Source organism: Callionymus lyra, chromosome 8 (genome assembly GCF_982586985.1).
Source record: "Callionymus lyra chromosome 8, fCalLyr1.hap1.1, whole genome shotgun sequence".
NCBI classification, from domain to species: Eukaryota; Metazoa; Chordata; class Actinopteri; order Syngnathiformes; family Callionymidae; genus Callionymus; species Callionymus lyra.
This window is the reverse complement of record NC_141825.1, coordinates 10,583,757-10,599,256: the sequence shown is the minus strand read 5'-3', so window position 1 is coordinate 10,599,256 and position 15,500 is coordinate 10,583,757. Positions and strand designations below refer to the sequence as shown.

General features: G+C 39.1%; 1 protein-coding gene across 1 annotated transcript in view; it reads right to left on the bottom strand.

Moving 5' to 3' along the window:
- Positions 1-9,717: 9,717 nt before the first annotated feature.
- LOC148073636 (SITS-binding protein) overlaps positions 9,718-15,500 on the bottom strand; it is a 28,998-nt gene continuing 23,215 nt past the window's right edge. The window contains exons 7-10 of the mRNA XM_087797214.1: positions 15,296-15,432; positions 12,941-13,062; positions 11,535-11,714; positions 9,718-9,891 (exon numbers count right to left, since the gene is read on the bottom strand). Coding sequence (XP_087653340.1) covers positions 9,718-9,891; positions 11,535-11,714; positions 12,941-13,062; positions 15,296-15,432 — 613 coding nt within the window. The remainder of the gene's footprint in view (positions 9,892-11,534; positions 11,715-12,940; positions 13,063-15,295; positions 15,433-15,500) is intronic.

The window sequence follows — 15,500 nt, the reverse complement described above, 5'->3', positions numbered from 1 at the left end:
TATTCACTTAAATTAAAGTGTGCCAACGGATGACATTGATGCTAATAATGCAACCTTTTATTTCCCTTTTGATAGAAATGACTCATGAATAAATGCAGATTTTCAAGTCGGTGTGTTGTATTATTAATAATCTAAAGTTAAATGGATTGACATTCATGCGGTTAGTTTTTAATAGAAAAAAGAGACACATTAATCTTTGTATTTACACTTAAAAACAACTGATGAATACAATAAAATGAATTAGTTGAAATAAAACTGAATTGCATAAATCTCCAGAGGAAACTATATTTAATCCAAAAGTGTAAATTAATTCAAATAAATACACTAATGATGGAACTATGTTGTTTTAGATTATAGCATTAGTTTTAGATTTATAATCTTTGTCTATAAAATAACAAGTCCTTGTTGTTCACAGCATCACAAGTTTAGGTTAACTATATAATCATATTAGATTTAAGCATACTATGCATAATTAAAATGCTAATGGCCACATGGGGGCCAGATTTGGAAATTTAGCACCGTTAGCACAATAGCAGAGTTAGAAAAGTTGCACCGTTAGCTTGTGAGCACTATTAGAAAGTAAGCACTTGAAAAGTTAGTTCTGTTTGCAAAGTTGTACTGCACTGTTAGAAAGTTAGTTCTGTTAGCAAAGTTAGTATTTTTAGTGCGTTAGTGCGTCTCAATTCTTAGTATGCGAAATTTAGTGCGCCATGCACACTAAATTGGCGTACTAACACGCCCACAAAACTGAGCATGGTTCGATGGACACTAACCACACTAAACAGCCGCCATCTTAGTGACGTTTTAAACGGAAGTTACGTCATATGTAAATGCATATATATTCATATACTTACAGGTGCATTTTCCGCAGCAGTAGGAGGATAAACACGTCTTCGGAGCTGATACCAGCTTAAATATCTCGCGAATATTTAGATTCTCATATTTTTTCTTTATTTCTTTTTCCAAAGTTGCAAAACATGCTGCCAGCAGGTGTCGGCGATAGCGTTCAAACAGCTGGTTGAAACATCGTTAAATAGAAGCAGAAGAAGAATCTGTCATGTGATTTCCAGTTAGTGTGTAACAGCAGTGTTTGATTTGAGGAGAATCTGTGGAGAATTTGCGTACTAGTTAGTACGTACACTAAACTGATGCATACTAACTTCTAGCATACTAAGAGTAGTATGAGATTTGAGACACAGCATTAGTTCTGTTAGCAAAGTTGCACTGTTCGAAAGTAAATTCTGTTAGCAAAGTTGCAGTGTTAGAAAGTTATCTCTGTTAGCAAAGTTGCACTGTTAGAAAGTTATCTCTGTTAGCAAAGTTGCACTGTTAGAAAGTTAGCTCTGTTAGCAAAGATGCACTGTTAGAAAGTTAGTTCTGTTAGCAAAGTCGCACTGTAAGAAAGTAAGTTCTGTTAGCAAAGATGCACTGTTAGAAAGTTAGCTCTGTTAGCAAAGATGCACTGTTAGAAAGTTAGTTCTGTTAGCAAAGTCGCACTGTAAGAAAGTAAGTTCTGTTAGCAAAGATGCACTGTTAGAAAGTTAGCTCTGTTAGCAAAGATGCACTGTTAGAAAGTTAGTTCTGTTAGCAAAGTCGCACTGTAAGAAAGTAAGTTCTGTTAGCAAAGTTGCACTGTTAGAAAGTTAGCTCTGTTAGCAAAGATGCACTGTTAGAAAGTTAGCTCTGTTAGCAAAGTTGCACTGTTAGAAAGTTAGCTCTGTTAGCAAAGATGCACTGTTAGAAAGTTAGCTCTGTTAGCAAGGATGCACTGTTAGAAAGTAAGTTCTGTTAGCAAAGATGCACTGTTAGAAATTTAGTTCTGTTAGCAAAGATGCACTGTTAGAAAGTTAGCTCTGTTAGCAAAGATGCACTGTTAGAACGTAAGTTCTGTTAGCAAAGATGCACTGTTAGAAAGTTAGCTCTGTTAGCAAAGATGCACTGTTAGAACGTAAGTTCTGTTAGCAAAGTTGCAGTGTTAGAAAGTTAGTTCTGTTAGCAAAGATGCACTGTTAGAAAGTTAGCTCTATTAGCAAAGTTGCACTGTTAGAAAGTTAGCTCTGTTAGCAAAGTTGCACTGTTAGAAAGTTTAATCTGTTAGCAAAGTTGCACTGTTAGAAATTTAGCTCTGTTCGCAAAGATGCACTGTTAGAAAGTAAGTTCTGTTAGCAAAGTTGCACTGTTAGAAAGTTTACTCTGTTAGCAAAGTTGCACTGTTAGAAAGTTAGTTCTGTTAGCAAAGATGCAATGTTAGAAATTTAGCTCTGTTAGCAAAGATGCACTGTTAGAAAGTAAGTTCTGTTAGCAAAGTTGCACTGTTAGAACGTTTACTCTGTTAGCAAAGTTGCACTGTTAGAAAGTTAGTTCTGTTAGCAAAGATGCAATGTTAGAAATTTAGCTCTGTTAGCAAAGATGCACTGTTAGAAAGTAAGTTCTGTTAGCAAAGATGCACTGTTAGAAAGTTAGCTCTGTTAGCAAAGTTGTACTGTTAGAAAGTTTACTCTGTTAGCAAAGTTGCACTGTTAGAAAGTTTACTCTGTTAGCAAAGTTGTACTGTTAGAAAGTTTACTCTGTCAGCAAAGTTGCACTGTTAGAAAGTTAGCTCTGTTAGCAAAGATGCACTGTTAGAAAGTTAGCTCTGTTAGCAAAGATGCACTGTTAGAAAGTAAGTTCTGTTAGCAAAGATGCACTGTTAGAAATTTAGTTCTGTTAGCAAAGATGCACTGTTAGAAAGTTAGCTCTGTTAGCAAAGATGCACTGTTAGAACGTAAGTTCTGTTAGCAAAGATGCACTGTTAGAAAGTTAGCTCTGTTAGCAAAGATGCACTGTTAGAACGTAAGTTCTGTTAGCAAAGATGCACTGTTAGAACGTAAGTTCTGTTAGCAAAGATGCACTGTTAGAAAGTTAGTTCTGTTAGCAAAGATGCACTGTTAGAAAGTTAGCTCTGTTAGCAAAGATGCACTGTTAGAAAGTTAGTTCTGTTAGCAAAGTTGCACTGTTAGAACGTAAGTTCTGTTAGCAAAGATGCACTGTTAGAACGTAAGTTCTGTTAGCAAAGATGCGCTGTTAGAAAGTTAGTTCTGTTAGCAAAGATGCACTGTTAGAAAGTTAGCTCTGTTAGCAAAGATGCACTGTTAGAACGTAAGTTCTGTTTGCAAAGATGCACTGTTAGAAAGTTAGCTCTGTTAGCAAAGATGCACTGTTAGAACGTAAGTTCTGTTAGCAAAGATGCACTGTTAGAAAGTTAGCTCTGTTAGCAAAGATGCACTGTTAGAAAGTTAGTTCTGTTAGCAAAGATGCACTGTTAGAAAGTTAGCTCTGTTAGCAAAGATGCACTGTTAGAACGTAAGTTCTGTTTGCAAAGATGCACTGTTAGAAAGTTAGTTCTGTTAGCAAAGATGCACTGTTAGAAAGTTAGTTCTGTTAGCAAAGATGCACTGTTAGAAAGTTAGCTCTGTTAGCAAAGATGCACTGTTAGAAAGTTAGTTCTTTTAGCAAAGTTGCACTGTTAGAACGTAAGTTCTGTTAGCAAAGATGCACTTTTAGAACGTAAGTTCTGTTAGCAAAGATGCACTGTTAGAACGTAAGTTCTGTTAGCAAAGATGCACTGTTAGAAAGTTAGCTCTGTTAGCAAAGATGCACTGTTAGAAAGTTAGTTCTGTTAGCAAAGTTGCACTGTTAGAACGTAAGTTCTGTTAGCAAAGATGCACTGTTAGAACGTAAGTTCTGTTAGCAAAGATGCGCTGTTAGAAAGTTAGTTCTGTTAGCAAAGATGCACTGTTAGAAAGTTAGCTCTGTTAGCAAAGATGCACTGTTAGAAAGTTAGTTCTGTTAGCAAAGATGCACTGTTAGAAAGTTAGCTCTGTTAGCAAAGATGCACTGTTAGAAAGTAAGTTCTGTTAGCAAAGTTGCACTGTTAGAAAGTTAGCTCTGTTAGCAAAGTTGCACTGTTAGAAAGTTAGCTCTGTTAGCAAAGTTGCAGTTTTAGCTGGTGAGCACTGTTAGCACCGTTAGCACTGTTAGCAAATCAGAACAACACAAGGAGTGTGTCACAACTTTATAAGTTATTTTTCTCTAAACAAACTGTACTTGAAAGTGTTTTTGGACACTTTGTTAAATCCATGCGGTAAAAGAGAAATCATTTGTTTATTTCAGTTGTTTAGAAAAACTCATTCCACAATTCGATCTTGCGCAAGGGCTCAGGAGCTGTCATCCGGCCGACATAGAGCGACCCTTAACACCGTCGGTTTTCCAGCGCCGCCTCTCCAGACGACGTCTCACACCGTCCACCGGCGAGTCAAGCTGGAAAAGCCATCGACCGCGGCCGACTCGCTGAAACTTAAAGCCTTGACTTGCACTTTCTAAAAGTAGCCCGAAAGAATGATCTGCGGCCTCCGCTTGTCACCAGTTTAATTCATGGTCCACTTGCTTCCCTCAAAGAAAAAAAAAGAGGGGGCGCCAGCGTTTGCTCTCCGGTTTTTATAAGCCGATGGTTCACACGCGAGCCGGGACGTTCCAATTTTGTCGGTGGGCCGTCATCACGATTAGCTGTTGACAGAGGAGGAAAACATTGTTTGTCTCGAGGTGATTCATGTCGACCACGCTTCAGATTTTGGCAGAACAGTTTTTTTTGGGTTTTTTTTTTTTTCGTTGGAGCTGTTTTGACCTCCCGGAAAAAAACACAAATTTCAGCGGATTTAACATTTGAGTCAGTGAACAAGGGGAAGTTTTTTTAATAGGAACATATTGTGCTGCGGCTGAATATCATGCACTTGTGACTTTAATTGTTGCGATGACGAGATGGGAACTCAGCCCCGACTGACATCATCTGTCAGTACATTTTTGTTCAGTTTAATTAAAAATAAAAAACACGTTTTTAGATGATTTTAAAAACACCTTCAATCTTTATCTGTCAAACCGAACATGGTCAATTTTGCGTTATGCCATTTATGAGCACATTATTTCAATTTTCATTTCTTGTCCCATAATGCACTGCAGCAGATGAAGCTCTGATAATATAGACGACAATTCCTCCGCCAAGGAGTGGCAGAGGAACATGTCTTGGCAACGACTTAAAGAAAGTTGTGATTTCTTAACCCTTACGTTATCTCAGGGTCAAGGTTACCCCAGAGTCCCTTCAACAAATGTGTTTGTGGTATCCCTTGTGTTGTCTCAGGGTCTAGGTGAACAAGCTCCTCCACTGCATATGTATTTATGGAAGCCAGGAGACCTTGAGCTAACACAATGCATACCACAAACATATTTGTTTACTTGCCTCTGGGTTGTCTTGACCCAGAGATAAGGTAAGGTAAGGTAAGGTAAAACTTTATTGATCCCTCAGGAGGTCTCCTTCGGGAAATTTTAACACAAGGCATACCACAAACATATTTGTTTACGAGCCTCTGGGTCACCGTGAACCTGAGATAACACAAGGCATACCAAAAACATTTGTTTAAGGGCCTATGGGTCATCTTGACCCAGAGATAACACAAGGCATACCACAAACACATTTGTTTACGGGCCTCTGGGTCACCTTGACCCTTAGATAACGCAAGGGTTAAATTCTAAAGGTTGTTTGGTTAAAACTTTGTTGATATTTCTGTAGTTCTTTCTGGGTAACCCTTGTCCTTGACCCGGAGGCCTGTAAACAAATGTGTTTGTGGTATCCCTTGTGTTATCTCTGGGTCAAGGTGACCCGGAGGCCCGTAAACAAATGCGTTTGTGGTATCCCTTGTGTTATCTCTGGGTCAAGGTGAACCGGAGGCCTGTAAACAAATTTGTTTGTGGTATCCATTGTGTTGTCTTAGGGTCAAGGTAAACGACCTTGCTGGCTTCTAGAAATACATTTGCAGTTTTGGAAGTTGTTCACCTCAAACAAGGGATACCTCAAACACATTTGTTTTCGGGCCACCTTGATCTAGAAACAACAGAAGGGTTATTGGTAAACTGTTCTTATTTACTTTTGTTTTACAGTGATGTTCCGAGAAAAGTGACAGACTCCAAGTGAACCGTCAAGGTTGTTTAAGGTTCCGCATGAAATCACCGTCACATGACTCTTCTCACACCGTAACTTCATCACCTCACAAACCGAGGAGCCTCACTCGGATGTCTTGTGAATCTCATCCGGCCAGAGAACCTCAGCCGGATTTTCAAAAGTGCTTCATGAATCCGAACCATTAAAGCCGGGGGGTGTAAACGGAGAGGGCGAGCTTGCGGTCTGGCGAGAGCGCGTCCCGCTGCACCTGTCTCGCTGTGCTAAAGCAGCCGTCCTGGTGGCCCCCCACCGTGGCCCCCATCCAAGAGTATGAAGGGGGGACGCAAGACAAGATGAGTGGAGGTCGGAACCGAATGTGATGCCGCTAAGACGCTCCACCAGCGAGCGCTCGCCCCCCCCCGGCTATATATAACTTTTATTAGGATTAGTTGGTATTAGTGAAGATGTTGGTCGTCAGCAGGCTGGAGACGCCGACTTCCTGATATGCGGAGGGAAGTCGTGACGACCTCCAGCTGCCAACGAACCGCCACGTTTCATCGAATACATTATTAATGAAACGGACATGATGTAGTGATTTCAGTTAAGACACATGAAACCTAAAGGGTCAGAGCAAGAGGCTCAAGAAAATTTAAGTACTACTAAGTAATATTCTTGAATTTCTTTTTGCTTTGACACCAAAATAAATGTTACATTTCTTCCACAAAAGTATAGATTTACGCCTGAAGACACACAGATAGATCGAATGACACTCAAATCTTTGCAGGAGCCAAGGTCTCAAACAGGCAATTGTCCATACAATTTGATATGATAATATAAGCAACTTGCTTTTTATATTATTAACAAATAAAACGTTATTTTTATGTAGGACATTTAACATATATCAGTGTAAGAAAGGAACATTGTATTATACATTTGAACTTAGGATCAGAGCAAAAGACTTGAAAATGTAAGTACCACCAGCTACGTTTTAATTCGAAGTAACCATATGTAAAAATGTAGAACAAAAATAAAAGTTTCTAGAATCAAATAAGTACTTTAAATAAATAAAAGGTATTTTAACTTCAATGTAAATATAAATCCTACACACTATAAAATACATGTTATTTAGAAAAGAAAAAGAAAATTCTTAAATTTATTTTTCCACCAAAATAAATGTCAGATTTCTCACATAAAAGTATTGCCTTAAGCCACTGTTACTTTAACTGACATTTTTAAAGATTTAACATTTAAACCTTGGCAGGAGCCAAAGTCCCAAATGTCCATATAATTTTATATGATGATATAAAAAACTTTGTTTTTAAATTAATTTAAAAAAAAAATTATATTTACGTAAGACATGTATTAACGTGTATTAGTGTAAGAAAGGAACGATGTATTAAACATTTGAAATAAGGATCAAAAGCAAGAGAAAATTCAAGTATTACCAGCTTAATTTTAATTCGAAGTATACATTTCAAACATCTAAAACCAAAAGAAAAGTGTTAAATCCTCAACACTATATATATATTTTTTAAATGCATTATTTTCTTCTGTTTTTCTTTACCTAAAAATTGACTTACGTAAAAGTAATGATTTATGCCTGTAGACAGTGTTTCTTTAGCATAAAATAATCACAGTAAATGACAATCAAACCTTTGCAGGAGCCAAGGTCTCAAACAGGCAAATTTTCCATACAATTTGACGTGATGATATGAACCACTTGCTTTTTTTAAATAATTAAAAACATTATTTTTGTATAAGAAACAAAACTTGTATTAGCTTAAGAAAGGAAAAAATTCCGTCAGACATTTGAATGAATACGTTTCATAAAAACACAACGTGTACCGATTGTAACACAATTATTATGACACATTTTTATTTTATTTAAAGTGATGTAAGAAAATGTAAACTTTAATGCAACTTCTAAACTGATTGACACAGTCATTGTAATTATGTACATCGCTGCAATAATCTGGCGTCGTCCAGATTTAAGTACCAAATTAAGGCGGTTCAGGAAGTAAGAAAAAGCATCACCTGCATACATCAAAGCCCAACATTCCTCACGACTTTACAAGCGCCGTTAGGAAAAAAAAACAAAAACAAAATCACAGTTTGTCCTTTTAGTACATTCAGCTTTAGTGGATATTAAGACATCAATGTGTTTTTTACAACAACATATAAGACATTTGGTGATTGGATAAGCTTCAGTAGACGGTAAAACTCCATCAATGTTACAGTGAATTCAGTGGTAAAGAGTCCACCGGGTCTGGGGTTAAGATCCACTTGTGAGGAGACTTTTATCCTGGTGGTGACTGGTGGGATGATTTGAAAATATAATGAACGTTCAGGATCATAAACCTACATTTCATTGTCTAACAATTTTGAATAAATACAAAGGAAGTTGTTAAAAAACAAATACGAAGGCAGTAGTGTGTTAAGTAGATCATTTTCTAAGGTTATGACCTTTTTTACATTTTATACGCCTAATGTGAAACTTTTTTTTTTTTTCGTGTTCTCTATTTGCTTTTCTGCTTCAAAAGAAGTATTTTTTAAGCATTCCAAAGTGGGTGGGAAGCCTGGGTCGAACCCGAGATCTAAAGAATGAGATTAAATGAACCTCAATGATTCAAATTCAATGTATTAAGGGGGGTGCTCTTAAAAATTAAGGATTTTAACTGTCAATTCCCCTTCGTTTAAATCTATGGTGGGAGGAGCAAAGGTAACCGACCTATGATTGACATGTCACCGTCCAATCATTTTTTAACGGGGAGCTTAAACGATTGGACGAGGGTACTTGTAATTCCAAAGGTGACCAAAACCTTTTATTTGTGCTAACAGTATCTAATGTATTGGCAGCAGTGGAGGTAGGAAGTGGGTTTTAAGCAATGTAGTGAAATAAAAAAAACCTGTAGAAAATTGTAGTGTAAGAGTAAAATGAAATCATAACGTTACGGCGGTTATTTCACTTTAGAAATGTTGTGTTACTCATCTGTGATCAGTTATTAAGCAGCCAAATGATCCTCTCTCGACTACAGCAGGTCAGAAAACAACCCAAACAAATTCGAAAAAAAAATAACGCCGGACAAAAATAGTGGCATTGCAACGATCTGGCCTACAGTACAATGGAACATTCAGAGAAAATTCAGTCAAAACTTGTGAATAAGTGCTAAAAGAAATGGTGATTTGTTGGTTCGTCTGGAGTTGCAGTGAAAACTGTTATCATGAGGTACATTCGATCAACATCAGCTCCTCGGCTCGACAAGTTCAAGTAAAAACGTCTTTCAATGAGCGAGCGAGATTCGTTGGTTTTTCGGCCTCGAAAAACCTTCGTAAAAGCACTTCCAAAAGTCTTCAAAATGTCCTTCGGTATCTTCGTTTGGTCTTCTTGAGATATTCAGATTTCAAGCAAACAAGAGGGCGGGGGGTCTTGCTTCGTTTCCTCCTTGTCAAGATTGCCAGCAGCAGCAACAACAACGATTAAAGACTAGTCGAGAGGCAGTATGTAAACACGCTCCAGAAGGTACAAAGCAGAAGAGGTCAAAAATGCCAAATCAGCCAGGAGGTAAAACTGATTCACATGTTTAAAAAAAAATCATTTCACAATAGAAAAAAATATGAATTATTAAAACGGTAAAGTGCAAGTATAAAAATCCTACGTCTGAAGACAGTCAGTGGTCTTTTGTGGAAAAGTGCAAGTTGAGAACAGCACGATAATGATTCGATTGGAGAACAGTCGTGTGATGTTCTCAGCTTCTCCGTAAGAAAACGGCCACCTCGCCCAATCCCACAGGGTAGTCCTGCAGAAACGTCCCGCCGTCGAACACCTGAGCGTCCCGGCTGTCCTGCCACTGGAAGCCTCCGTCGGGGAGATAGATATCCCGGTGTACGGCGCCCCTCTCCAACACCGGTGCCACCAACATCTGAAAACAGTAATGGGAAATCAACTTTGGCATAGAGTCTCCGAAGCAGGGGTCTTGGATATTTTATCGCAATCATGAGCCTGAAGAAAAACTCAATTTCGTTTCCTTTTTACTTCAAATCAAAGTCTTTATTGGGCCGGATTCGCACGGGATAAGTATTAACTGTGGACCAAAGGTGATTTGTAATAATTGCGGAAAATGTCAGAGATTTAATCCTGTGTGAATGCCCTATGTCTGTGATTTTCTAATGTTATAATCCCGACGCAAATTACTCACTGCATACACAGGGGTTGGGTGATAATACTAGTCCAGTATGAATCTGCATCCTGGTGTTTATTATTGTAATTGCGTTTTCAGTAATCACACGCCTGTTTAGATCTGTTGTGCACACACATTCGTTGGTTTACGAATATAGATATTACATTAAGTGTCTCGTCTGGAGTCAGGGCTTTTGGAGTGTTTACGTCTCGGAGCACGATGTACAACGGGCACAGCCATCTTGTCATTGCCTGAAGTAGAAGCGGATTCGATGACATATCCGGCCGTAACTTCAGTAAAACAGACTATTTTACGGATGTCGCTTTTACCGTCGAATGTACTTAAAATAACACAGAAGTTGGGGCGTCATTTACAAATCATCAAAGGTCCACAGGTAAAACGAATCCCGTGCGAATATGAAATTTAAAAATGGGTATGAATTCAAATTTTAAACTCATGAATAGTACTTTTGGCATTCATTGAGGCATCAATATCTACAGAGTAGTCAAGCACTGAACACATATTAGGAATATTCCTAAATTATTTTCGGTAACTACTTCAGCCCTCACTTCGACATTAAATAACGAATTGTCTCACAATCTTGCTCCTGTTCTAATCCGCATCTAATTTACAAGCAGATGCCAGAATTTATAATCACATCATAACGGTTCGTTTCTCTTTATGATTGTCTTCCTTCATTTCTTCTTTTGACACCTTTTTTTTGGTTGTTGTCATCTTTTGGAAACGCTAGAAACTGTAGAAACTAACAATCCTGACAGTTCTATGGGTTCTTGGAATTTATATTCAGACATTGGTCGTATTTTTTGTTTTACCAAAAATATTGAATCACAATAAATTGTATATGTTTAGTATTTCTGAGCTCCGTAATCTTTCATTTTGCTTTTGTGTCTTTCCTTGTGTTGTGATATGGAATTATCCACCGGCACCATTATTTTGCACCTAATATATTTTCATTATTTTTCCAATTTTAATACCAAAGCGTTTTGCTGTCCTCTAGTAGTATCATTGTTCATTTCCATAAAAACAACAATGACTCCTTTAGTAAAGTACTTGTTAAGTATTACTTACTTACTTACTAATATATATATATGTTTGGACAAAAACAACAAAGAAGTTTTTTTGCCTCTGAAAAGGAGACTTTTTTTTTCATTTCAGCTTCCTGGAGTAACCCTCTGTATAGGGTTCTACCTAATCAAAATCCATGTAGACAATTCATAGACCCAGTAACTACTTGTTTGCTTTTGGAATGTGGGACGAAATCAGAGTGCCAAAAATGAACACAGAAGCATCACTAAAAGGGTTGACCTACAGGATAGAACAGTATTTTTTTTTATCCTTGATACGCATGAAAAACTGCAGGTCACCTCATCTCCGACGAGAAACTGGTCATCGATGGTGAACGTCACTGGATCGTCAGGGCTGAGCCACCACATGGGTCGGTAGATGGGGTTCCCTGTCACCTGCCACTCTTCCGCAAACTTCTCTATCAGCGGGACCACTTCTGTCTGGTGCCTCCTTATGTAGATCCTCGTCAGGTTCAGAACCTGGATCAAGAGAAAGAGGTCCAGGAACGTAAGAGGTGCAGTCGTTTCAGAAAAAAAGCTATTTCCCCTCAGAACCGTTTTTTAACAGTTTAATAAAACACTCCGGAATATATTTTCAAGACTTCCTGAGGACCAGAAATGTCATTTCCTAAACTAAATCATAGACCACAGTGATTGGAAGGCTCATGTTGTCGATGAGGTCTGGTGAAGACATTTGTGCCACCTCTACATGCAGACAGAACTTAAGACCCGCTCGACTGTTGACTTTGTGGTGGAAACCCCAGTCAAGTCTTTCTCCTGTCTCCCTGTGGCCAAATTACTGAGCGCATTCCTGGAAGGGTCACATCCTCCCCAGAGAACCCGTGACGAAAAAAAACAAAAAAAACGGACCGCATCTATAAGAAAGTGTATTTTAACGAGTCTAGGATGGCGAATTGGGCTCAGAGTCACAGGTCTGAGTGAATCGTTCTCTAATTGAAAAGCCAGGCCTGAATGTGGGTTTGAGGTTTTATTGCTATTTGATTCCAGTGCGGTCGCCGTGACCTGTCTGTGACTCGGGCTTGAAACGAAGGTGTGCCGCGCTCGAGCGCCCGGATTATCACGCTCATGCGTCTTTATTGTCTTGTTAGTAAACACTCCGTTAAAAGGCAGAACGTCACCACCGTCCATATCGGTTCATATCTTTGTCACGCAATAGAAGCCACGAGCAGCATTTTTTTTCATAGCTGCCTTATGGAAATCTTAATTGCCACGTTAAAGTATTTTTCCGTTTGCTATTGTCTGTCCAAATTATGAGCGAGGCATAAATCCGAGGCAGGGATTTGTAATTCAGAACAGATGGAGTCTTAACCACAGGTGATGTCGTAAGGCGCCTTAGGATCCGCCATGGAAGGAGGCTTGCATGAAACACTTGTGATTCTAGCAACCTGAACTCCAGCTCATCAGCGCAAAAACACTCATCAATATTTGTCATCGAACTCTCTGGGACTGAACGTGTTGTGCTTTTTTTTGGACACCCCGGATAGCTCAAGCACACGGTCTCAGAAGGTGGGCAAGAGAAAGGCCTCGGAAAAGAAACACCATCCAGCTGCTCTCAAGCCCCTCTCAAAACACACGGCCAAAAATTCCCACCGACCTGCGGAGTTAAGAGGAGGCTCTTAGGCCGAGGGTATTTTTTTGCAAATAATCCCGACTGATTCTGCAAGAACAGAAGGTGTGTGTAGTACCTGGTCTTCTCCAAAGACCCAGGGAGGCGTGTGGAAGCTGATGACGGGGAGGAAGGCGGCGATCTCCAACCATCGGATGAACAACTCCTTATCTGTGACCAAGCCATCCGATAGAGAGCCACCTGCATTGAAGGAGAAATAAAGATAAATAAAGACTATAATATATGGAATTGATAATCTCAAACCCTCGTAAAAAGCACGACAGTAAAAACTTGTGGCTCAACAGAGGTTTTGGTTTATGTCTGAATTGTGGAAAGTTAATGGATTCATCATTAATAGAAATTAATTTCCCATTTTCAAGTAAGAGAGCTTATTGACAGTAAATGCATGAATGTCAACTAATCCTCAAACTGGATGATCATATCATACCAACAGGTTAAAGTATACACCGACATAATATACACACAATCGCTAGCTTTAGCTTTTTCTATGGTTCCAAACAATTGGTCCCTTTTATTTTGGCTCTGACTAATTCAAGGATTCAAGGATAACTAATGGTCATTTTTTTCAACATGAATGGTTTGAAGTTGGTTTCTGAGCCCTGGTAATGACAACAACCCAACAGCACATTAAAACAGTACAACACTTGAGCAACATCATAACAGATGGACAGAAGAAGTCCTGAAGTAGGCATCGGTCCACAGGGAAGAGGGTTAGACCGTTGATCTGGAAGGTCATGTCCAGCATGTTGTTGTTACACCATGTTTTTTTGTTGTTGAGAGAAAAGTGTCCAGTTGTTTGCTTGCATTTTGCCTCCCTAGCAAGTCATCCCTACGACTTCTCTTTTGTCTCCATGTGCAATGCTTCCCTATCCCTCTTCTTTGATGTTGTCTCGAACCTCCTTGCTAAACTGCACCAGAACAATGTCAACAGATATTTAAAACCAAGGTTCAGTTTAGACCTCTGGAGGAGTCGTAATGTCCAAACTGGCTTTGAAAATGAATTCAAATGAGCTCTATTTCATGTGATGTTTAATTAGAACAGTTGTTCAAAACAAAAGTAAAGAAAAGTGCAGAGACCGCCATCCATGTTGTCCGACTCTTTTCCTCAGTTGAGAGACCACAAAGTTGCTCAAAATCTTTGCGAAAATCCTCTTCTGGTTTGGTGCTTAGTGGTAACCTTGGCTAAAATCAGCATTTCTGGACAATATCAAGTAGCAAGATGTCTGTAGTAGGCAAAAAAAAAAGTTTCCTCGATAAGGTTCTTTTAGGCATCATCATTCTCATGAAAACATGTTGCAGGAGACGAGGGGTGTGTCCAAAATCGTGCACTTCTGCACCTACACTTAATATTTTGAGTCCACAAGTGCGTCCCAATGAGCAGTGTATGAAAATGTAGTGCACAATGAGCACTCAATTGTTGCACTCAAATGGCCAGAAGATTAAGTGTGGATCGATGGACACTTTCCTCCCTTAACGGCCGCCATCTTAGTGACGTAGATGGCGCTAAACGGAACCTACGTCAGCTAAGCTACCGGCGTAAATTTCTCGAAAACACCATTTTTATTTACCACAAAACAACACAACTACACTAATAACACAATGAAACAACTTAATAACTTGTTTCAATTGGCAAAAAGAGCTGTCAAGTGTCGGCGATAGTGTTCAAACGGCCGGTTGCGATCAGTGTTAAAAAGTAGTAGAAGAAGAATCTGTCGAATCATTTCCCGTATGTGTGTAGCAACAGTGTTTGATTTGACACAGTACTATCTGTCGAAAACTGTGCAAGGAAGTGAACTGTCTTACAGTGTACTGTAAAGCAGTGCACTTAGGGAAGTGCACAATTTGGGACGCAGCACAGTTGTTCAAAACCACATGTAGTCTAATAATGCAGGAACACATATATTCGAGTGGCACGTGTGATTCATGGGAAATGTAAGTTAAAGTCGCATCAGTGCAGACTTGCAGAGGGTGTAAAGGGCTCAAGAATCTCTACCTTGATCACTTGACAGCTTCAAAGTGGAACTATGGCACTGAACCCTTGAGCCCATAGCTTGGTTTCTTCTTCCCTCTGCACATAACATGCTTAGTTTTCTTGGATCCCTCCAATGGTCATGTGAATAAATGGTGTTTTCAAGGGGCTGGTATTGAAAAACGTGGAGACTCTTTGCAATATTTGCACTGTTTCTATTTTGCATGTTGGAAACTGGATGAATTTGAATTGATTATATGTCAAAAAATTAACTTGCAGACGTCTCAGACCAGCTTTTCTTTTCTTTGTATTTGCTGTGTATGGGTCTTGCATGGGTGCGAAATGTGGAAGTGGACAGCAGAGCTTAGTGTCCTGTCTCTTAGCGATGGCAACAGCATGTTCCTAGCGGAGGTGATAAGAGTCACACTTAATCTGTTGTATTACCTACTGCATCAGGAATGAGGAAGTTGTATCCCAGCAGAGTGTGATGCAGCAGTAAGGGAATGATGCCCTTCAGGCCCATCGAGCTCCAGTCAGACTGCAAGGGGGTCATCCTCACAAAAAGTGGCTTGTGGTTGGACCTGAGGTGACGACAGGATTGAAGTAAGTTATCAAATAATCAGCAAAATTGCTGCGAAACAGTCCAGAA